General features: G+C 42.2%; 1 protein-coding gene across 4 annotated transcripts in view; it reads left to right on the top strand.

Moving 5' to 3' along the window:
• LOC134348131 (actin remodeling regulator NHS-like) overlaps positions 1-24812 on the top strand; it is a 469821-nt gene that overhangs the window by 366073 nt on the left and 78936 nt on the right. For all 4 annotated transcript variants that reach the window (XM_063051051.1, XM_063051052.1, XM_063051053.1 and 1 more), the window contains exon 2: positions 762-914. In XM_063051051.1, coding sequence (XP_062907121.1) covers positions 762-914 — 153 coding nt within the window. The remainder of the gene's footprint in view (positions 1-761; positions 915-24812) is intronic.

A 24812-nucleotide genomic window follows, 5' to 3' on the forward strand; every position in this document is an offset into this window, starting at 1 on the left:
CAGCTCTGACAGAGTGGATTAACTTGTCATGCCGTGAGCTATGTTGTCCTATATCATCGATGGAAGAAGGATCAGACATATTGAAACCTGTCTTAGTTTCCCAACCACCCCACCTCCCCAACCCATCACAGCCGAATGATACTGAAACCACAGGCTGAAGATCAGACTGTAAGGCTTAGGTAGAATTCGAACCTGGGAGATGCTGGTCTCTACAGTGGGTAATATCATGGGTGGTAATCATCCAGCCTTGTTGTTATTTATTACTGTATCTGAGAGTGCCAGTGGTCAATTATAGATAGTAATAATTATCTTAGTGTTTAAAATATACTCTTCAATCAGTGGCACTGCTAGAAGGCTGCTGCCTCACGGCTCCAGTGGCCCCAGTCCAATACAGACCTCCACTGCTACTTGTATAGAGTTCGCACGTTCTCCCCGTGAGTGTTCCCGTTCCCCAAGGTGTGCAGTTTGGGAGGACTGCCGGTGTAAATTGCTCCTAGGTGACTCTGGGTATGGGGGCACAGGGTGGAGGGGGTACGGTTGAAGAGAATTCAGGGAGAAGAAGTGTGGTTGTGTAAAATAAGTATGAATGGAGAGTGTGTGTTGTAAACGGTAAACGGTGAGCCAAAGTGTCTGTTTCCATCGTCCGTGATTTTATGAATTAACACTTGGAGGGGCAAAAGCTACAAATGGATTGTTGAGTTATTGTCTCATTCTTGATAATAGTAGAGTGTGATTGTTAATTATGTGTTTCTGTATTTCAGCGGTGTCAGACCTGGACAGGGAGAGTAAGCTAACAGTTCATTTCAGAATTCCATGGCATCAGCAGAAAGATCTACTCCACCCGTCAACCAGACCACAATGTATAGAGGAACTTCACCAATGTGCCATACAGAAACTACAGTCCCAACATAGAGGTAAGTACGAACATCTGGAAGTACTTTGGGATTATGGACAGCGTAGAGTTCATTCAAAGTTGATTCGTGTTAGGCTCCATTTTAAGGCTAGATGGCTGCTTGAGAATGAAATGCTTGGGAATGACACAAGTGGGTGGGATTAGATGAGATGTCTCTTGCAGAGAGGGCTCCGTAAGTTGCTTTGGCTGGTGTAAAAGGTAAAATCCGGGGTTGTTGAGAGTGTAGGGAGAATAAGTTACAGGGAAAATTCACCCTCAATCTCTCAAGTATTTAGGAGGACACATGCATTGACTCCTGGTGGTCCGGTTGCCTACAAGTGCTCCCTACCCGAGCTGTTATTCATGAAGTGAATGGTTACATAGGTACAGTGGTTGTAGAATTGTGATCTGGAAAACAGTCAACAGCCACAAGAGAGATATTAGTGAATTATTTATGGAACAGGAACCCAACAGGAGTCAGGATCCTCTGGAAAAGGAAAGCACACACATTTTTTGCTGTTTTTCTGCAAGGAGAAAATCACTCTCTTTTCTGTGCCTTATTTTCTATCATTGAAGCCACTGGGCACAGTGGTTGCACCAGAAATAGATTTGTCAGACCATATCGGAAAAATCAGAGGTGACATCAGTAGAAACAACTGCATACATTATTAGGTTCTTGTCACTAAATCATTCACTGAAGAGAAGCAGAGAGATGCAAAAGAAGCCAATAGCTATTTTATACATGGTAGTTTAAAACTGAAATCATTGTAACTGAATCCTGCAAAGTGGAGGCTAGATACACATTCTACACAGAAATCACCTTAAACCAACAAACCAAATATAATTCACCTGCATCAAGGTCACATTGTTAGCAACCCTCAACCTATGGACAAAGCTGGGAGGCTGGATGTGACAGTTACAGACCGACAGCAGACTTACTTCATTTTGATTAGGGGTGCATAATTTATTCCCATTTTGTGACATGCCCATCATTGTGTTAATCTGAAATATAATTATACTGTTTCCCATTCCCTCTCATTTTTGACTGTTGTCTCTCAAAAGCAATGGCCTTTGCTGAGTGGATGAGGACCTCATCTAAAGATAGAACTTGACCATTTCCTTGACAGAAGCTCTGAAGCACTTAACCATTGTTTGCACCTTCACCAGAGATTCACCTCTGCAAGAATGTCATGGGTTCAAGTCTTACCCCAGAGACTCGAGTCCAAAATTTAGGTAGGGATTCGAATATAAGAGTGAAAGATCTTCTTTCGGTTGCATGGATTTCTACTGGGTGCTCCAGTTCTCGATCCTGGGCCCAACGTATTGATGAAATTACAAAGAAGGCATGCCAGTGGTTATATTTTATTAGATGTTTTGAGGAGATTTGGTATGTCACTGAAGACTCTAGCAAATTTCTACAGATGTACTTTGGAGAGCGTTGTGACTGGTTACACCACTGTCTGGTATGGAGACACCAATGCTCAGGAGCGGAGGAAGCTGCAGAGAGTTGTAAACTCAGCCAGCTCCATAATGGGCACTAACTTCCCCACTGCCAAGGACATCTTCAAAAGGCAATGCCTCAGGAAGGTGGCATCCATCATGAAGAAACTTCACCGTCCAGGACACACCTTCTTCTCATCCAGTACGGTACAGTGCAATTCTTAAAAATTACGATCAATTACAATAAAAAGTGTAAGAAGAGAACAAAATAATGAGGTAGTGTTTATAGGCTCATGGATCATTCAGAACTATGATGGCAGAGGGGAAGAAGCTCTTCCTAAAACGTTGAGAGAGTGTCTTCATCGGCTCCTCTCTGATGTAGTAATGAGAAAGAGGGTATGTCCTGGACGGTGAGGGTCCTTAATGATGGATGCCACCTTTTTGAAGCATCACCTTTTCAAGACATCCTCGCTGATGGTGAAGCTGGTGTCACAACCATGGATTTGGCAGCGCAGTAGATACGGCAATTGCGCTTGTAAATTTGCACGTGTCAGCTAATTATTATTTAATCATGATAGTATTTAACTCCATGCTTGTCATTGTAGTGCTTGTCGAGATTTGGACAGAGCATAGCAACGCTTGCTGCTATTTTGCATTCAGCCTTCCCTGAGATACTGGACTTTCAAGTCAACTGACTCTGAAGACGAGCGGCATTCGTTTAATGTTCAGATGTTCTTTTCAGCCGCAGTGTAGGCTTTGTGTTCCTTTTGAGAGTTTTAGTTAACGGCCCTGTTTGGCCCAGCGCTTATTGTTTATTTTCCCTTTAACACTGTTCGCATTGAAGTCTGTGAACTGTCGACCTGCTTCAGTGTCACTCACTCTGCACCTAGGCCATGTCCAAACCCGGTGACAGCTGGTGCCCGTGATGGAGTTGGCTGAATCTACACCCCTCTGGAGCTTTTTCCTATCCTGTGCATTGGTGCCTCCATACCAGGTGGTGATGAAACTAGTCAGAATGCTCTCCATAGCACATTTGTTGAAATTTGCCAGAAGCTTTAGTGACATACCAAATCTCCTCAAACTCCAAATGCAACATAGTCACTGGCATGCCTTATTCAGAATTGCATCATTTTGCTGGCCCCAGGACAGATCTTCAGAGAGGCTGACAACCAGGAACTTGCAGCTGCTCGCCCTTTTCACTGCTGACCCCTCAATTTTTTCCTGTTTTTCCCTTCCTGGTCACAATCAATTCTTTGGTCTTACTGAAGTTGAGTGCAAGGTTGTGTGGCAACACCCCTCAACCAGCTGATCTATCTCACTCCTGTACTCCCCTCCATCGCCATTTGAGATTTTGCCAACAACAGTTGTGTTATTGGCTAACATATAGATTGGCCTAGGCACACAGTCATAGGGTAGAGAGAGTAGAGCATCATTGATGCGTGCTTAGCTTGCTATGTGCCAGTGTTGATCGTCAGTGAGGAGATGTTATTTTTGATCTGCACCGACTCTGTTCTCCCTTTGAGGAAGACAAGTATTCAGTTGCCGAGGGAGGTGTAGAGGCCCAGGTTTTGAAGCTTGTTCATTATTACTGAGGGGATGGTAGTGTTGAACAATGAGCTCTAATCAATAAACAGGAGCCTGATCTATGTATTGTTGTTGTCCAGGGGGTCCGAGGCCAATTGGAGAGCCAGTGAGTTTACATCCACTGTAGACCTGCGTAGTGGTAGGCAAATTGCAGTGACTCCATGTCCTTGCTCAGGCAGGATTAATTCCAGCCATGACCAACCTCTCAAAACACTTCATCACAATAGATGTGAGTGGTACTGGGCGATTGTTACTGAGGCAGCTCATCCTGATCTTCTTGGGCACTGGTATGATTCATGCCCTTTTGAAGTTGATGGGAATCTTTGATTGCAGCAGTGGGAGATTGAAGATGTCCTTGAACATCTTACTTAACATCAATCTTTGGTTAAGCATTTAATTAATTTTGAACAATGTTGTGGAATGAAGGGCCGGTTCCCATGCTGTACAGTTCTGTATTCTATAAATGTTGGCCTTTCTAGATAACTATTAATAGCAAAGCCAGTTCTGCTACTTATCTCAAAGCTGAGATAAATTAAGAATTCAATTTAAAACTTGGCTAGTCTGAGTGAGACAGTGCTAAACTAGACAAAGCACTCGCCCAGTTCTGTGATAAAAGCATTTGGCAATTTTATAGAATTACTTTACTTTACGTTATTTTATTGTCGCCAAACAATTGATACTAGAACGTACAATCATCACAGCGATATTTGATTCTGCGCTTCGCGCTCCCTGGAGTACAAATTGATAGTAAATATTAAAAATTTAAATTATAAATCATAAATAGAAAATAGAAAATGGAAAGTAAGGTAGTGCAAAAAAAAACTGAGAGGCAGGTCCGGATATTTGGAGGATACGGCCCAGATCCAGGTCAGGATCCATTTAGCAGTCTTATCACAGTTGGAAAGAAGCTGTTCCCAAATCTGGCTGTATGAGTCTTCAAGCTCCTGAGCCTTCTCCCGGAGGGAAGAGGGACGAAAAGTGTGTTGGCTGGGTGGGTCGTGTCCTTGATTATCCTGGCAGCACTGCTCTAACAGAGTGCGGTGTAAAGTGAGTCCAAGTACGGAAGATTGGTTTGTGTGATGTGCTGGGCTGTGTTCACGATCTTCTGCAGCTTTTTTCAGTCTTGGACAGGACAACTTCCATACCAGGTTGTGATGCACCCTAGAAGAATGTTTTCTACGTTGCATCTATAAAAATTAGTGAGGGTTTTAGGGGACAGGACAAATTTCTTTAGCTTTCTCAGGAAGTAAAGGTGCTGGTGGGCCTTCTTGGCAGTGGATTCTGCTTGGCTGGACCAAGTCAGGTCATTTGTGAATTATGATATTTAAATATTTGTTTGCCATGCATGGTAGCTCTTTCTGTGTTTTACCATGTCCAATTCAGACGCCTGGGGAATTAACATTGGAACTAACATTGACAGTTTCCAGATGTTGCAGGGTTAAAGAAAGAGTCAGAGAAATTTGAGTGTAGGAGCCTTAGTCGTTTTGATGAGATCTTTAAATTTCTAACCAGGTCCCGAGCTTGATCTGACACCAGTTCCCAACATCTTGCTTGGCACTTTTCAGCTTCCTAAATGAAAGAACAGTTCTCACCTCTTTTATTAGCACATTCAAGGTTTCCTCAAAGAAACAGATGCTCTTCTTGCAGCAATTTTCCTCCCGGTTTGCCTACTGAATTCTTGTTTGCTGTCACTTAGGAAAAATGCAAACTTTGAGTCCCTGCACTAAAGAGACATTGGCTGCATTTAATGGTCATTGCTGATGCCTGCTATGCTGTAATGCCCTCAGCTGGAGGACACCTGATATGTATGGGTGCCACAGTAGTGTAGCAGCACAGCTTGGGGGCATCAGAGTTCAGAGTTCAATTCCAGCGTCCTGTTTAAGATGCATGTGTTTCTTCCGGCTGCTCCAGTTTAGTGGGTTAGTAGGTTAATTGGTTATTGTAAATTGTCCTGTGATTAGGGTAGGGTTAAATAGGTGGGTTGCTGGGCAGTGAGGCTCGGTGATCCTGAAGGGCCTGTTCCACACTGTATCTCTGAACAAAATACAGTAAAGTAAATCAGACAGGCAAGGACAAGGAAGAAAGCAATGAGATTCAAATATTGAGCAAGGTTTGATCAGTAACTGGAACTGATACTGGATCATGATGGAATACGTATATTTGTGTTTACCCCGGTATGAGTGTCAATTTAATGCCTCAGTGGTATAAATCAATTTCTTAGTCAGTAAACCAGTTTTGGAAATGATTTCCTGTTATCAGATTAACGTTCAGTGCTCAGTATTTAAGAGATGTAGGACTATACATCAATGCGTAGGTCAATATAAATAATATTTAATGTGGCAGATTTCATCATTAATGCACTGATAAGGATAACCTTTGAACCATGTGCAAGAACAGCTCCCATCATAGGTAACATCATCTAGAGCTTCTTGACGTGAGCTATGACGATATAATTTGTAATGTGACAAATATTAACTAAACCCTTTTGTCATACTGTATAGTATAAGTTATTTGTGATATTAAGTGTTTCCCTTTTCAAGAACACTTTGTGGTTTTATTTGTTCATCCAGTTGTGGAATAGTGAAAGGATAATGGAGCTTTACCTCACCGGTGTAGCCATTGACATATTAAGCATTCGTAGTGTGTGTTCTGATCTTCAGTGAAAATGCATTCCCTCCTAATAAAATGGTTTTGCTCAAACTCCATAGTGGGGTATTTTTCACTACGCACACCCACTGCTCTATGACCGCAGGAGAACAGATTCCTAATTTGTTCCAACGAATATTAAGCTAAGTAGCTGTGTATGTGCCTGTAAATATTAAAAACATTCATCCCTTGGGGGATACCTACCTTGCAAGTACTGATGTAAAACTGAAGATAGTAGTCGAGCAATCCATTTCATTCTATTGCTGACTTTTATTTCTTTTGAAGTAAATTGGTGATTATGAAGAGCAAACTACAACTCACCGGACACATTTTATATTATTGAACAAAGTCAAAGATCCTTCCCAATATTCTGAAATGTGTTTGTGACCATTTTTTATGTTAAAACCATTGAATCTCCCAGCCACCATTACTCCTTGCTGTGTGAGGGCTCTGACAGAAATATATCTTCCATGGACAGCAGTGGTTGTTGTAAATCATGTTGTAATGGCAGTAGAGTTCACAGCTCTCACTGGTATACATTTCACATCATGTGGATTAACAAGGGCAAGGTCAAATAAAACCAGGAGCCCATCCCTGTTACCAGTTGACATTGAATCTGATCCCAGGTTCTTTGATTTGGGCGACACCACTTTATCACAAATAGCAATGCTTGTGAGTATATCTGGTGGTGGTGGGATTTATCGTGGTAAACCTAGAATTGTTCAGCTTTGGCAACATTTGGATATACCTGGGAAACAGATACAGCCTCAAAGCCATGTTTCATCATAGTGAGGTTGATTCTGTGAGCAGAAATTTCAAATAATTGTTTTTGAAATTTGGGTAGTTTCCTTAATACATCATCACCACCACCATTCATTAGAAAAGAGTGAGGTGAGAGTGAGGTAAATTTTACAGGGAGACACCATCCCTTGATAGGAAAAGACAGAATGGCAAGAACAAAGTGGAGTAGCAAATTTTAACTGCAATGACAATGTGTAATGGCAATCAACTCTTTCATATTTCTGAAAATGTATTATTTGAATATAATTTTGTTATTGGATTCAGGCTTAGGAAGTGCCGCAGAGTAAAGATAATTTTCTAAATATGGGTATAGGTAACACGGAAGATGCGAGATAGAATATCTCCTGTACATCTGTTTGTCCTTCCAAGAACAACTCGAAATGTGCATGCTATTGGAGTCAGGACCATACCATTGTTGTATTCAGCCCAATCTGAAGATAACCCAACTGAAATCTTCATATCGATGAAAATTGCAAAAATTGATGAAATAATTGATGATAATTTCAGCAAAAAAGATCCCTTTTGAGATCTTCATTCACCAGCTGAATTTTCTACACCAAAGATGACATAAGACCTTAAGATATAGGAGCAGAATTAGGCCATTTGGCCCATCAAGTCTGCTCTACCATTTCATCATGGCTGATCCAATTTTCCTCTCAGCCCTAATCTGCTGTCTTCTCCCCGTTTTCCATCCTGGCTTGACCAATCAAGAACCTATCAACCCCTGCCTTAAATATACATAAAGACTTGGCCTCCACAGCTGCCTGTGGCAAAGAATCCCATAGATTCACCATTCACTGGCTAAAAAATTCCTCCTCATCTCCATTCTAAAAGGATGCCCCTCTATTCTGAGGCTGTGTCCTCTGGTCTTAGACTCCCCCACCATAGGAAACATCCACTCCAATTCCACTCTATCAAGGCCTTTCACCATTCAATATGCCTCAATTAGGTTACCTCTCATTCTCTTGAATTCCAGTGAATACAGGCCCAGAGCCATCAAAGGCTCTTCATATGACAAGCCGTACAATCCTGGAATTATTTTTGCGAACCTCCTCCAAACCCTGTCCATTTTCAGCACATCCTTTCTAAGTATAGGGGCCAAAAACTGCTCACAATACTCCAAGTGAGGCCTCACCAGTGCTTTATAAAGTCTCAACTTTACATCACTGCTTTTATATTCTAGTCCTTTTGAAATGAATGCTAACTTTGTATTTACCTTCCTCACCACAGACTCAACCTGCACATTAACCTTTAGGAAGTCTTGCACAAGGACTCCCAAGTCCCTTTGCACTTCAGTTTTTTGTTTTCTCTCTCCATTTAGAAAATAATCAACCCTTTCATTTCTTCTACCAGTGCATGACCATCCATTTCCTGACATTGTATTCCGTTTACAATTTCTTTGCCTATTCTCCTAATCTGTCTAAATCCTTCTGTAGCCTCTGTACTTCCTCAAAAGTACCTGCCCCTCCAACTACCTTCACTCAGTGACCACTTCATTAGGTAACTCCTGTACCTGATAAAGTGGCCACTAAGTATATGTTTATGATATTCTGCTGCTGTAGCTCATCCACTTCAAGACTCAATGTGTTGTGCATTCAGAGGGTTCTTCTGCACACCACTGTTGTCATGTATGGTTATTTGAGTTACCGTCACCTTCCTATCAGCTTGAACAAGTCTGGCCATCCTTCTCTGACCTCTCTTATTAACAAGCCATTTTCTCCTACAGAACGGCTGCTCACAGGATTTTTTTTTTTGATTTTTCATATCATTCTCTGTAAACTCTAGAGAATGTTGTGTGTGAAAATCCCAGAAGATCAGCAGTTTCTGAGATACTCAAACCATTCCATCTGGCACCAATAGTCATTCCACAGTCAAAATCGTTTAGATCACATTTCTTCCCCATTCTGATGTTTGGTCTGGACAACAGCTGAACCTCTTGACCATGCCCGCATGCTCTTATACGTTGAGCTGCTGTCACATGATTGGCTGGTTAGATATTTCTATTAACAAGCGGGTGTCCCGGTCTACGTAATAAAGTGGTGACTGAGTGTTTGTTTCACATTCACACACATTGAAAAAATACACCATTTAAACTAAATCATTCAATTATATTTTTAAAGTTCTAATAATTCAAGGGAGATTTTGAGTAACAATACTAGGAAGCAAAAACAGTTAAGCACCATTAATTTAAACAACAGTGAATATTAACTCAGGTATTTAAAATATATGTAAATTGACTGTCTGTACTCCATATTATTGGAATAGGGTGGTGAAGTTGTGGAATTTGTTACCACAGGCAACTGTGGGGGCCAAGTCATTGGGTGTATTTAAGGCAGAGCTTGGTAGGTTCTTGATGGGACATGGCATCAAAGGTTACAGGGAGAAGGCCAGATAGTGGGACTGAGAAGGGGAAAAAGGATCAGCCATGATTAAATGGCAGAGCAGACTCGATGGGCCAAATGGCCTAATTCTGCCCCTATGTCTTATGGTCTTATGATCTAATAGAACCATTGAACATGCTGTAAGTCAAATCATGTGTAGGTACACTGCCCAAACTTCTCAGCATAACTACTGATAAAAACTGCAGGGAATTGGCACTTTGCACCTGGACTACAGAGGGAATTGAGCAACAGGGTACAGTTGGAATAATACTGATGAAAACCTTCCAGAAGATTTGGAACTTTCACATTCATATACATGGACCTCAGACCTCCTGTTTGGTCCTATAGCAAAAAAGTTATGCTTCTCTGCTCTTTTTGTATCTTAAATGCACAATATTAATCTTTACCTTGTATTCCTTGGATTTTCTCTGGAGCTATTTATGGGAAGAGGGAAGTGAAAGATGCCATCTACTTTGGTGTTCTTTTGCTAAGAGGTTGCCGTTCGTATCTTAGTATTTGTCCCTTTGAGGTTGCAAAGTGTGATTGTTTCAAGATCAATTCAGCCTGGGTCATACGGAAGTTAGAATGAAGTTTTCAACCTTTTCTAAAATGTGGTCAGCTCGCTGAAGCCAGTTAGTTATTGGATAGCATGTGGCAGTGGTGGGGAAGAAAACTGATGTGAAATAATCACTGGGAAGCACTGGAAGTGGCTACCAGACTGCAAAGGGCACTGCGATTGCCACATGCAGCACAGCTGACCCAGCCAACTGAGAGTCGAGTAGGTTAGCATGGCAAGAGAGGGATGAATCCGCTCTGGCAAAGGAGTCCATGGAAACAGCAATCAATGATCAGAAAAGGTGAGCAACAGTTCATTGCCATTTGTTTTGCGCAACTGACCTGTCAAAATTCCATAAAATTCAAAATTCTGGCATCTCATTTCTCCCCATATTTCAGAATCAGAATCAGGTTTTGAATTGAATTGTCTTTATTTCTTACATCCTTCACATACGTGAGGAGTAAAAATCTTTATGTTACATCTCCATCTGAATGTGCAATGTGCAAATTATAGTAATTTGTAATAAATAGTACGTACGGTAAGATATACAACAGAACAGTCAATATAGCATAGAAATACAATTGTGTCAGTGTGAATTAATCAGCCTGATGGCCTGGTGGAAGAAGCTGTCCCGGAACCCATTGGTCCTGGCTTTTATGCTGTGGTACCGTTTCCCAGATGGTAGCAGCTGGAACAGTTTGTGGTTGGGGTGACTGGGGTCCCCAATGATCCTTCGGTTCCTTTTTATGCACTTGTCTTTGTAAACGTCCTGAATAGTGGGAAGTTCACGTCCACAGATGCGCTGGGCTGTCTGCACCACTCTCTGCAGAGTCCTGTGATTGAGGGAAGTACAGTTGCCATACCAGGCAGTGATGCAGCCAGTCAGGATGCTCTCAATTGTGCCCCTGTAGAAAGTTCTTAGGATTTGGGGACTCATGCCGAACTTCTTCAACCATCTGAGGTGAAAGAGGTGCTGTTGTGCTTTTTTCACCACACAGCCGGTATGTACAGACCACGTGAGATCCTGGGTGATATGTATACCGAGGAACTTGAAGCTGCTCACCCTCTCAACCCCAGATCCATTGATGTAAATAACATCACCGGCATGTGTTGTGAAATTTGTTTACTTACCAACAGCAGTTCAATGTAATACATGATAATATAGAAAGAACTTAAATAAATTAATTACAGTAAGTATGTATATGTATATTGAAGAGATTAAAAATAGTGCAAACACAGAAATAATGTATATATTTATAAAGTGAGGTAGTGTTCATGGGTTCAGTGTCCATTTAGAAATCGTATGACAGAGGGGAAGAAGCTGTTCCTGAATCACTGAGTGTGTGCCTTTTCTACACAATGCTTAGCTTTCACCCAAGGTAGAAATGTATTTATTATCAGCTCTATCAGTTGGATGTTTGTGCATTGCATAAATCAGCTGCTGCATTTCTAACATCACTGCAGGGAGTGCATTTCCAAATCATCACTCTCACCCCCCCCCCCCTCCCCACCCCTAACACACCCACAAACCCTCCACAAATCATTTGGCTATCAAGTGCTTTGGAATATTCTGCAGTTGGGCTCCATCATGGGCACTGTCCTCCATTGTATCCAGGACGTCTTCAAGGAGCAGTGCCTCAGAAAGGTGGCAGCAACCATTAAGGACCCCCATCACCCAGGACATGCCCTGTTCTCATTGCTACCATCAGGGAGGAGGTACAGGAGCCTGAAAACACACACTCAACAATTCAGGAACAGCTTCTTCCTCTCTGACATCCCATTTCTGAAGGACATTGAACCCATGGACACTACCTCACTACTTTTTTATTTCTATTTTTCCACTACTTATTTAACTTAACTAATTAATATATATAATTACTCATGGTTTTTCCATTATTATGTATTTCATTGTACTGCTACTGCAAACACAACAAATTTCACAACATATACTGGTGATATTAAACCCGACTCTGACTCTGAACCACTGCGTAAGTGTGCAAGAGCCTAGCGCCTGTCGGAAAGTTGGGTGAAAAGGTCACCTGGTGGTCAGATTGTGAAATTATACTATTGCATTTGATACCAGCATGTTTTTAATTATAAATTCAAAAGTACAAAGTCTAATGAGGAAGAAAGCCTGCATAAACAATGGAAATGTAGGTTGAAATAAAGGTGTGGGGAATAAAAGTAGAAATGCTATAAATATTTAGCAGTCCATTTCTCGGACGGTGTTTGTGAAGCAAGAAACAGAATTAATTAAAAAGATAAAATCTGCAGATGCTAGAAATCCAAGTAACGCACACAAAATGCTGGAGGAACCCAGCAGGCCAGGCAACATCTATGGAAGGGGGTACAGTCGACACTTCGTGCCGAGACGCTTTGACAGGACTGGAGAGAAAAGCTGAGGAGTAGATTTAAAAAGTGAGAGGAGGGGAGAGAGAAACACAAGGTGATAGGTGAAATCTAAAGGTGGGGGGATGAAGTAAAGAGCTGGGAAGTTAATTGGTGAAAGAGACACAGGGCAGGAGAAGAGGGAGTCTGGTAGGAGAGGACAGAAGGCCATAGAAGAAAGAAAAGGGGGAGGAGCATCAGAGGGAGGCAATAGGCGGGCAAGGAGATAAGGTGAGGGGGGGAAAGGGGAATGGTGAAGGGGAGGGGACAATTACCAGAAGTTCAAAAAAATCAATGTTCATCTTGGAGGCTACCCAGACGGAATACAAGGTGTTGTTCCTCCAACCTGAGTGGGGCCTCATCACGACAGTGGAGGAGGCTATGGATAGACATATCGGAATGGGAATGGGAAGTGGAATTAAAATGGGTGGCCACTGTTCTGGCGGACAGAGCGTAGATGCTTGGCGAAGCGGTCTCCCAGTCTATGTTGGTCTCATCGATATATAGGAGGTCACACCGGAAGCACCAAACATTTTATGTCCCCCGCAGACTCACAGGTGAAGTGTCGCCTCATCTGGAAGGACTGTTTGGGGCTCTAAATGGTAGTGAGGGAGGAGGGGTGGGAGCAGGTGTAGCACTTGTTCCGCTTTCAAGGATAAGTGCCAGGAAGGAGAGTGATCCCCGCAGAAAGCAGAAAGTGGTGGGGGGGGGGGGCGTGAAGGGAAACATGCTCGGTGGTGAGATCCCGTTGGAGATGGTGGAAGTTGCAGAGAACTATGTGCTGGACACGGAGGCTGGTGGGGTGGTAGGTGAGGACAAGAGGAACCCTATCTCTGGTGGTGTGGCAGGAGGATAGGGTGAGAGCAGATGTGTGTGAAATGGAAGAGATGCGGTTGACGGTTGCGTTGACTTTTCATCAGAATAGAATATGTAATGCACTGCTCTCCCTGGCCAGTGCTCAATTAGAAGCCTCAGCACAGGTGAGCTTGTGCTGGTACCAGCACCACTTTGAGAGGCCTTTGGATTGGTTCATCGCATAGAGTCCTCCAGATCATAGATGTGGTTCCAAATGTTTGTTAGATTGCTCAGTAAGTTTATGAGATGCCACCATGTCCCCATGCTTTACACGTCTCTGATTTATAGAGTACATGAACCGTGCTGCTGGTGATGAGAGCTCCCTATTACCCAGTTCTCAAACATTCATTCCTCATGTGTGGTGGTGGGTTCACATGAACATGGAGGATGCAGAGTCCTCAGGATTCACCCTTTCCTTCTGCCACCTTCCAGATCTACTTTCCTGCCGTGGTTCATGGCAGTGATCTCAGGAAATAATTCTGATCAGTGGCTCTAATTGAAGTGCTATAAGAAAAATGGAATTATTCTAGAAAAGATGAAAAAATATTAATGAGGTTATTATCAGAACTGGCACTTCTGAGTTATAAGGGGAGGCTGGGAGGGTTAGAACTATTTTTTTTCCACTGGACCATAGGAGACTGACGAGGGTAACGGAAGCTTATAAAATCCTGAGGGATATGGATAAGATGAATAGCCAGCTTTTTCCCCTAGGAAAGCAGAATCCAAAACTAGATAGCATAGGTTTAAAATATGAGGGGAAAGACAGAAAGTGTCCGAAGGGAGAAATTTTTTCCCCGCACAGAGGGTGGTAAGTATATGGAAATGGTAGGGGTGGGTACAATTATGACATCTAAAGGGTATTTGGACAGATCCGTGGTAGAAAAGATTTAGAGAAATATGTGCCAAGCACAGGCTAATGGGAATAGCTCATTTAGACATGTCAGTTGGAATTGATGGATTGAGCCTATAGCCTGTTTTCCATGCTATATATAGCTCTATGATTCTTAAATTATGTCGTTGTAGATATTAACTAGTGAGCTGCCCTTTGCTTTTCCCTGAATTCCACTTTTGCCTCCATCCAACCATCCAACCATCCAACAAGGCAGGTAGAACTTATGAGACAGAGACACTATCAGCCTAAGTCAGACTGTGCGGCTGTGGATTCGGACTTGAATCTGAAACCTCTGGACTCAGAGGTGAGAGTGTGGCCAACTGAGCAGAAACAGTCAGCACTCAAAGTTAGCTTGGATGTTCTTATTGGAAAATTAATGACAGTATTGACTAGTTGGGCCAAATGCCCTTTCTCTCTTGTTGTCACATCTGTGTATTTACAGTTCTGTGCTCATATGATAGTTAATGTTTGAAAACAGTGAAGTATGTGCAAATGTAATTGCACTACCTGTGTTGATGAAACTCTGAACAGATCCAGTTCCTAAAGGAAATTCATTTTCAAAACGTACTTTGTTTTGTTAAGCAACCTGCATTCAAAAAAGATAGAATATACTGAAAATGCTAACAGATTAGGGAATAATGCTTGATAGAAGCAAAGCCAACATCTCAGGTTAATAAGCATTTGTCAGTGGTATTTTGTTTCTCTTTTACAATAGCTATGCAGCTTGTTTTATTAAGGCAGATGGAAGGGTTCGCGCATGGGATAGAGGACTCTCCTGCCACCTTGTGGACATAAAGATCCCCTTCACCCTAGGGGAATTGAAATCACCTCCTCTTGCCGTTTGCAGCTAATTTCAAATCTCAAAGAAATACTTACAGCAAAAGAATTACCTTAATTTAAAACATGATTTTTTTAAAGTTCCAGGAGCCCACCCTTTGCTGAAGTTGCTAAATGAAATTTGGAATTGGAGTTTATTGATTATTATCAGGTATACCAAGATACAATGAAAATCTTGTCTTTATACTGTTCATGCAAATCAATTCATTACACAGTGCATCAGGGTACTACAAGGTAAAACAATAGCAGAAAGCAGAACAAAGTGCAGCAGCTACAGAGAAGGTGCAGTGCAGGTAGGCAATATGGTGCAAGGTCATAACAAGGAAGATTGTGAGGGCAAGAGTCCATCTTACTGTACCCAGCAACAATTCAATGATGTTCTAACAGCAGAGCAGAAGCTGCCCTTGAGTCTGGTGGTATGTGCTCTCAGGCTTTTATATATTCTGACTGATGGGAGAGGGGTGAAGGGAGATAGTCTGGGGTGGGTGCAGTCCTTGATTTTACTGAGGCAGTAGGAAGTATAGACAGAGTCTATGGGGGAGAGACTGGTTTCCATAATGTGTCCACAACTTTGTAGGTTCTTGCAGTCATGGGCAGAGCAGTTGCTGTACCAAGCCACTATGCATCCAGATAGGATACTTTCTATGGTGCAACAATAAAAATTGGCAATGGTCAGCAGAGACATGCAAGCTACTTCAGGCTTCTGAGGAAATGGTGGCCTTGGCTTGGTATCTACATAGCTGGACCAGGCCAGGTTATAGGTAATGTTCACTCCCAGGAACTTGAAGCTCTCATCCCTGTCAACCTCAACACCGTTGATGAAGACAGAGCTTGTGCATGCCCCTCTTCTGAAGTAGATAAACAGCTCTTCTGTTTTACTGATGTTGAGGAAAAGGATGTTATCATGGCACCATATTTTAAGCTGTCTATCTCCTTCTTGAATTCTGACTGGTTGATATTTGAGATGTAGTCCACGACTATGGTACTATTTGCAAACTTGTAGATGGAGATCGAGGGGAATTTGGCAGTGCATTCATGAGTGTACAGGTTAAGAATCTCTCCAAGTACCCCCTGACAGCTGATCTGCTCAGGAGCTAAGGACAAAGCCATGGACATCATCCAGGCCAGATGCTTTCTGCAGGTTCACTCTCTGGAAGACTGATCTTATGCTTACAATAGCTCAGGTGCATTGAAAGTTATCAGACAATAGACAATAGACAATAGGTGCAGGAGTAGGCCATTCAGCCCTTTGAGCCAGCACCGCCATTCACTGTGATCATGGCTGATCATCCACAATCAGTATCCAGTTCCTGCCTTATCCCCATAACCTTTGATTCCGCTATCTTTAAGAGCTCTATCCATCTCTTTTTTGAAAGCATCCAGAGACTTGGCCTCCACAGCCTTCTGGGGCAGAGCATTTCATATATCCATCACTCTCTGGGTGAAAAAGTTTTTCCTCAACTCCGTTCTAAATGGCCTACCCCTAATTCTTAAACTGTGGCCTCTGGTTCTGGACTCACCCATCAGCAGGAACATGCTTCCTGCCTGCAGCATGTCCGACCCCTTAATAATCTTATATGTTTAAATAAGATCCCCTCTCAGCCTTCTAAATTCCAGAGTATACAAGCCCAGTCACTCCAATCTTTCGACATATGACAGTCCCGCCATCCCGGGAATTAACCTTGTGAACCTACGCTGCACTCCCTCAATAGCAAGAATGTCCTTCCTCAAATTTGGAGACCAAAACTGCACACAGTACTCCAGGTGTGGTCTCACCAGGGCCCTGTACAGCTGCAGAAGGACCTCTTTGCTCTTATACTCAATTCCCCTTGTTATGAAGGCCAGCATGCCATTAGCTTTCTTCATTGCCTGCTGTACTTGCATGCTTGCTTTCAGTGACTGATGTACAAGAACACCTAGATCTCGTTGTACTTCCCCTTTTCCTAACTTGACTCCATTTAGATAATAACCTGCCTTCCTGTTCTTACCACCAAAGTGGATAACCTCACATTTATCCACATTAAACTGCATCCGCCCACTCACCCAGCCTGTCCAAGTCACCCTGCATTCTCATAACATCCTCCTCACATTTCACACTGCCACCCGCTTTGTGTCATCGGCAAATTTGCTAATGTTACTTTTACTCAGGGTAGGTGATGACATACCAATCTCTGTCTGTATAAATGTTCATAAAATGCTTTAGGCTCATCTGGAGGGGGTGCACAGTTTGCAAGGTTGGCAGCAATGCTACCTGACTTTGTTTTGTAATCCCTTAAAACACGTAAGCCCTGCCTCAACTGACAGCTGGTCTGGGACAAGATTTTTGGACTGGTATTGTCTTTTGGCATCTGATTACTTTAAAGAGGTCTAATTTTGATTTCTTGTGAAGGTCACGGTCACCTGATTTGAATGCTGCCATCCATGACTTCAGTAGGGAGTGGATCTTGCAGTTTATCCATGATTTCCAGTTTGAGAACAGCTGAATTGTCCTCATTGGTACACAGTCCTTAACACACTTGCTGATGGTGGTGACATACTCATCTTGTCTTTGAACATTGCCAAGTCTACCAACTCAAAGCAGTCCCATAGAAGCTTATTTCCTCCAGCCAACATTATAAGACTTTGTGTACTGGATCCTCCCGGTCCAGCATTTGTTTGTATTTCGGGAGAAGGAGCACAGCCTGGTGGTCTGAGTTGCAAATGTGTGTGGACAGAAACTGGCCTGTTAGGCACCTTTGATGGTTGTATGGCAATAACCAAGGGGGGCCAGGAGAGGTACTGGTAGTATTTTGGTCACATTTTTGAAGTTGGCCTGGTCAAAGTCCCCAGCAATGATGAGAAGGGCTTCAGGATATTCTGTTTCCACAGAGTATAGTTCAGTGAGTGCAGGCTTCACATCTCTCTGAGGTGGGATATAGACTGCTATCAAGATAACTCAAGTGAACTCTGTGGTAGCTGGTATGGGCACTAATCTGGATATTCCAAACTGGAATATTTACCTGATATACATACGAGTTTGGGTTCAGATGGAAGGGGTAAGAATGTGAGCATGTCAGAGATCTGGCTTTAAACTTTACTCGAGCGCATGAAACCCTTCACAGTAGTCTTTTCACATTCTACTTTCTCAGCTGCAGTGATGATACAACAAACTTTTAAAATCAACATTGCATCCATTGTGATGAGACTTTAAACCCTATCCAATATAAGTATCTACAGGTACCCTCACTACAGGGATGTTATACTGTATCAACCTACATTTCAAAGAGTAGTTTACTTCCTTGCCTAGTCTCTGCAGCTCAGTCTTGCTGCCAATACCCACTATTTGAGTGGTGTGTACCCTGCTCTCTATCAAGGTGGAGTTTCTTCTGCTGACAAAACAGTTTAAACACAATTTATTTTATTTTTTAAATGATGCGCATTTAAATTTAGACAAATAATCCTTGATACACTTGAAACTCACAGAGAATTTCTAACTTATAAAAGATTTCCAAATTACAAAGAACTTGTAAGCTACAAAGGATTTCCAAAAAACAGGTACAATTCTTACAAACTAAAAGGACACACCAACAAGTCGTAGAAGAACAAGTCATCTGTCACAAAAACCACAGGCTGAGGAATGAATTCTAGTTCTTCTTTCTGTCCCCCCCCCCCCATGTTTCTGACATTCTCCTTGTCATTGCTAACAATCCTAACTACTTCTCCCTCTTTCGTGTTAATGGTGGTTCACACCGATTGGGAAAGTGTATTACCACCACCTACTGTAATGGAGTATGATAGGGATCGGATCCTGCCTCCCAAGCCAGGGCCCTACACGACTTAACCAGCCCTGCCTCAGATGCCAGAATATCCTGCAAACTAGGCACCCCTGATCTACCCAATAATTGCCTAAATAACTTCCTCCTCCTTCTTCTTCTTCAGACAGTGATTTTTAATGGCAGTTGGCAGTCCCAACTTAAAGGTGTATTACCATCACTGGAGTGTGCTGTGGAGGGTTGGGAAATAAAACCCCAACTCATTTTTTATCAAATGAAAACTAAGTTACCCCAAAAAGCCCTATAGATTGTCAATGATCAAAGACAATATTGTGAATTAAATTAAAGTTACTTCCTTAACTTAGTAAAGTTTTTCAATGAAAAATGTCAACCCCCAAAGCTAGTAGTGCAGCCTGCATTTGCTTTCTTTCAACCTTATATGCTTCAGGTGGTAAAAGAATGCATTCAACTGTTTCATAATGATGACAACAGCTATACACTTCAGAGTGATATTTCCCAGCTAGATATAAGGAATAACTAAGCACAGCATCCCCAGTTCTGTCTAGTCAATATAATTCCTTCTCTTCTTGTCTTACCCCCTTCTCCCATCAATCCAATAATTTTATATTCTATAAAGGTGGTTCTCTTATACACATTATCCCACATCTTGCATAATCCCCTAATTCTTAACATCACCAACCCCTTAGCTTCTGATTTGCTAAATGGAAGATATCTACTCATGGATGAACTTTTAACAGCTTACTTGACCAAACAATCAACCCACTCATTCCCCTCAACACCTCTATGTGCAGAGACCCGTAAGAAGACATGTAGACCAATACTTTGAATATGAAATAAAGTTTGATGAGCTTCCAGCAGTAAATCTGACCTACTGCTAGAATGACCTGTTTTAAGACTAGTCAAAACAAAAAAAGAATTGGAACAAATTATAACTTTGCAAGGACAGATTTCCCCCACCCACTGTGAGCACAAAATGATGGCAACCAGCTCTGCAGTATATACTGATTAGTAAGGTATTTCTTTATTATTACCTGTAATTCACAATAATTTTCTTTAATATATTGATGAACAAACAGACTCTCAGGCATATCAGGATCCTTGGACTTCATTAAATCATGCAACTTAAAATCAACTAAAAGTCTTTGGAAAAAACCACAGTGAGGTTATTGGAAAAGCTACAGTGGGACATATTGCATAATCTAGCAAACCCACATTCCTCAAACACGAGGAAATCTGCAGATGCTGGAATTTCAAGCAAAACACATAAAAGTTGCTGGTGAACGCAGCAGGCCAGGCAGCATCTCTAGGAAGAGGTACAGTCGACGTTTCGGGCCGAGACCCTTTGTCAGGACTAACTGAAGGAAGAGCTAGTAAGAGATTTGAAAATGGGAGGGGGAGGGGGAGATCCAAAATGATAGGAGAAGGGGGGGGGGTGGAGCCGAGAGCTGGACAGGTGATAGGCAAAAGGGATATGAGAGGATCATGGGACAGGAGGCCTAGGGAGAAAGAAAAGGGGGGGGAAGCCCAGAGGATGGGCAAGGGGTATAGTGAGAGGGACAGAGGGAGAAAAAGGAGAGAGAGAAAAAGAATGTGTGTATATAAATAAATAATGGATGGGGTACGAGAGGGAGGTGGGGCATTAGCGGAAGTTAGAGAAGTCGATGTTCATGCCATCAGGTTGGAGGTTACCCAGACGGAATATAAGATGTTGTTCCTTCAACCTGAGTGTGGCTTCATCTTTACAGTAGAGGAGGCCATGGATAGACATATCAGAATGGGAATGGGACGTGGAATTAAAATGTGTGGCCACTGGGAGATCCTGCTTTCTCTTCCTAGCGTGATAAGAACCCAGCCACCCAAAACTAAAAACACTCTTCTTCTGATGTTTCCAACAGTCTTCCAACACATGTTTAACAGAGTGGTCATTCCTCTGCCTCCTCAAATTAATCCAGTATGTTAAGAACTTCAACCTTCACAACTATAAGGGTACCATTCTAATTGACATGACCTGCACATGATGTTTTTCAGTTACATTCATCAGGCCAGGGGAATTCAATGTTTAATTGGGCCAATATGGGCCTTATTGTTTCTCTTGGTTAAACCATTGGCCAGTAAGACAAGAGGATGAACAAGGAATATTCGTTAGAAGTTTAACTCTGTCAAAAAGATTACTCTGATTCCTGGGAAATATCATGTTTCTGTGCTCGAAAGCTGAGGTTAGCAATAAGCCTCTCGGGTCCTGGAAAGTGACTACCCATCACATCTTGAGTTTCCTTGAATTCTTGAAATTTGCCAAGCAGTGATAGATGAGGACACAGGCTGTTTAATTGGGGAACATTGCAGAAGTGCTCAGTTCTCGCAGTTGCTGGTGGGACATGGTCTATCTGTGGTATGAGACCTTACATTCTGACTTTGGAAGTTTACTGAGTCTTCTCCGTTTGCATAACTCAGACAGGATGTCTGACCACGAATTAGGCTTCAGCCTGCTGTTCAAAGACAATGGTGAAATTGACCCAAAGTGCTTCAGCCAGTACAGGATTCAGGGTGAGTCAGGATGGTAATAGCTGCAGAGCTGAATTATGTGAAAAGTGAATATTTTAAAAAGCTGGATAGGATGGTGTAAAGCAATTCAAGACTGAATGTATCAAGGCATGGTATCTGCAATCAAAATATAGAGACTGGTGATGTTGAGGAATTAGAGAGAGAAAAAAGATCTGAAATTAATCAGAGTCAATAGGGCCAAACTAAAAGAAAGACTAACAGAGTGAGGAGTTATTAGTGAAGGTATTAATTTCTCCTTGAGGCAAAAACAATGAACAAAGCCTTTACCATGTTTAAACAAGGCCTGTTGAGAATGGATATTTGACATACCTCCTTCACAACTGTCTCCTGGTGGTGCTGCTCCATTCTTAATACTACCTCTCTGTTATTCCCGTTTTCACTTCAGTACTTGCTTTGTTGGACTGTCTCAGATTGCACCACAATCTCTGCAGCATTCTGCTGTTCCTGTGTTCATTGCTGTACTTATTGTTGTTTTTTTATCATTACTATGCACTTGTGAGCTTCATACAAACAAGGAATTTCATTGCACTCTGGTGTCTATGCAGAAAACTAATCTAATGAGGCTTTATAAGGCACTGATGAGGCCTCGCCTTGAGTATTATGTAGAGTTTTGGGCCCCTCTTCTTAGAAAAGATCTGTTAGCATTGGAGAGGGTCCAGAGGAGGTTCACAAGGATGATTCCAGGAATGAAAGCGTTATCATACGAGGAATATTTGATGGCTCTGGGTCTGTACTCGCTGGAATTTAGAAGGATGAGGAGGGATCTCATTGAAACCTTTTGAATGTTGAAAGGCCTAGATAGAGTAGTGTGGAAAGGATGTTTCCCATGGTGGGAAAGTCTAGGACAAGAAAGCATAGCCTCAGGATAGAGGGACGCTCTTTCAAAACAGAGATGCGGAGAAATTTCTTTAGCCAAAAGGTAGTGAATTTGTGGAATTTGTGCCACATGCAGCTGTGGAGGCCAGGTCTTGGGTGTATTTAAGGCAGAGATTGATAGGTTCTTGATTGGACATGGCATCATACATTACGGGAGAAGGCTGGGAACTGGGGTTGAGGAGGAGAAAAAAAATGGATCAGCCATGATTGAATGACGGAGCAGATTCGATGGGCCAGATGGCCTAATTCTGCTCCTATGTTTTATGGTCTAATCTATAGGCAGCTGACTGACCAAAACATATGGTGATAGAAAGAAAATGTTGGAGATACTCAGAAAGCCAGGCAGCATCAGTGGAGCAAAAAATGGAATTAATTCCTTAGGTTATTGACCGTTCATCATAATGTTTAACTCTGATTCTCTTTACCACCTTCTACCTTATCTGCAACTTAAAGCAGACTTTATGTCATTCAAAAGAAAATTATTGACCTGAAAAACTTTGTTTTACCAATGACCTGCTGATTATTTCCAGCATTAAGTGATTTAACTTTCTCCATTTGCAAGGACTTGTTTCTGGATTAGTGAAGTCGTAGAAATGAAGCCCTCAGGTCAACAAGGATTCCAGTGGTGAAGGGAGCCTGAAATTCTACTTGTAGCAATGCAGGGTCGTCAACTGTATAATGCTAGGGGGAAAAAATACATGGATTAGTGAAACTGGAAAAGGCGGATACCGTGATGAAGAAATCCAAATGGGAATTCAGGGATAATTTCTATACCAAGAGAGTGGTGGGAACATGGAACTTGCTACCACAGCAGCTGAACAAGGAAAATAGGGTGCTTAGGGAGAGCTGAGCTGCCTGAAATGTTGCTGACCAACTTTTATTGATGTGCGATGGTGTGCTGAAATATGGAATGACAGTGTGGTACTCCAGCTGCAGCAAGACAGAGCACAAAGCATTCCAAACGGGTCGTTAGGACAGCCAGGCACATCACTGGGACTCAACTACCTGACCTCGAGACAATCTACAGCTCTCAATGCCTACTGCATGCTCGTAACGTAATTAAAGACCCAGCCCATCCCAGACACTGTCTGGTCAATCTCACGCCTTCTGATAGGAGGTACAGAAACACTTTAGCCAAGACAGTCAGACTGAAAAACGGCTTCTTCCCGAGTGCTGTTGTACCGCTGAGTAATGCTGTATCCCGGCTTGCCAGTGGTCTTTGTGTGCTATGGACCATTGAAGTCACTTGTTCATTGTAAATATGGGATTATTGTTCATTTTTAATTAAGCCACTGACTGGAGTAGCACCACAAACTTGTGGTCTTGAGCAATGGCAAATAAGTTCTATTCTATTTAAAGTCAGCTAGGTAAGGGCACAAGGGAAAATAAACAGCTACACTAATACCTATTGAGGAGGAATGGGCTTGAATGGAGTATAAAAACGGTCTGGTTAGAGGGAAGTTTTGAGGAGAGTGAAGAAAAGAATGGTAGAGGATGTGGAATATGTACTTACTTGAAGATGAAAGCATTGGCAGAGGTCTGCAAAAAGGTCGTAAGCACACAAGAGGACACTATTAACATCAGCCAGCATAGAGACAGGTAAAGCGAGTCAGGAATACAGACATGCTTCATGGAGAGGGAAGCTCAGGGGAGGACATGAAGCAGATATGATGAAAGAGGAGTGAAATTCAGTCAGACTAGATATAATCCAGAATGAGATTAGACTTGATAGTGAAGGAAGGTTAAAGGGAGAGATTTAGGGGAAAGTGCAGGAGAGAGTGGTGCAGAAGAAAGTCCAGGAGAAAGGGGTTTAAGCATTATGAAATGGTGCTGAGCCAGCCAGATCTAATAATGCCAGGGTAGCCAGCTGTGTACCGTGTACTCAACACCTTCATCACTTGGGCTTGGGAAGGCAAAGGTAGGAAACAAGTCAAAGGCAGCAATTAAGTAAGTATGAGTTATGATTGTTCTGGGGCAAAGTTATCAGAAAAAGAAGTGATTAAAGGAAATGAGGCCTGCTGGGATTGTAAGGCCAAAGACTGACCACTTTAAAATCTCACCTACAGCCTTCAGATGAGCTGAACACAGTAAATCAGACAGCTACCTGCTAATCATCTCCTTACACTTGAAGAAAGGTATCCCTGGAGCACCAAACTACAATTTTTTCAGTCAGATATTTAAAAGTCACAGATACTTTGACTGTGAGTGCTTAATCAGCCTCATTGCAGTCTAAGGATTAAATAAAAATTCAGTCTTAATAAAGGCCCTGATTGATATAATCACACAATGTTGACAGAAAGAAAGTTTATTTTCCAAATTGTGCGTTTGT

This window comes from Mobula hypostoma, chromosome 6, assembly GCF_963921235.1.
Source record: "Mobula hypostoma chromosome 6, sMobHyp1.1, whole genome shotgun sequence".
Taxonomy (NCBI): domain Eukaryota; kingdom Metazoa; phylum Chordata; class Chondrichthyes; order Myliobatiformes; family Myliobatidae; genus Mobula; species Mobula hypostoma.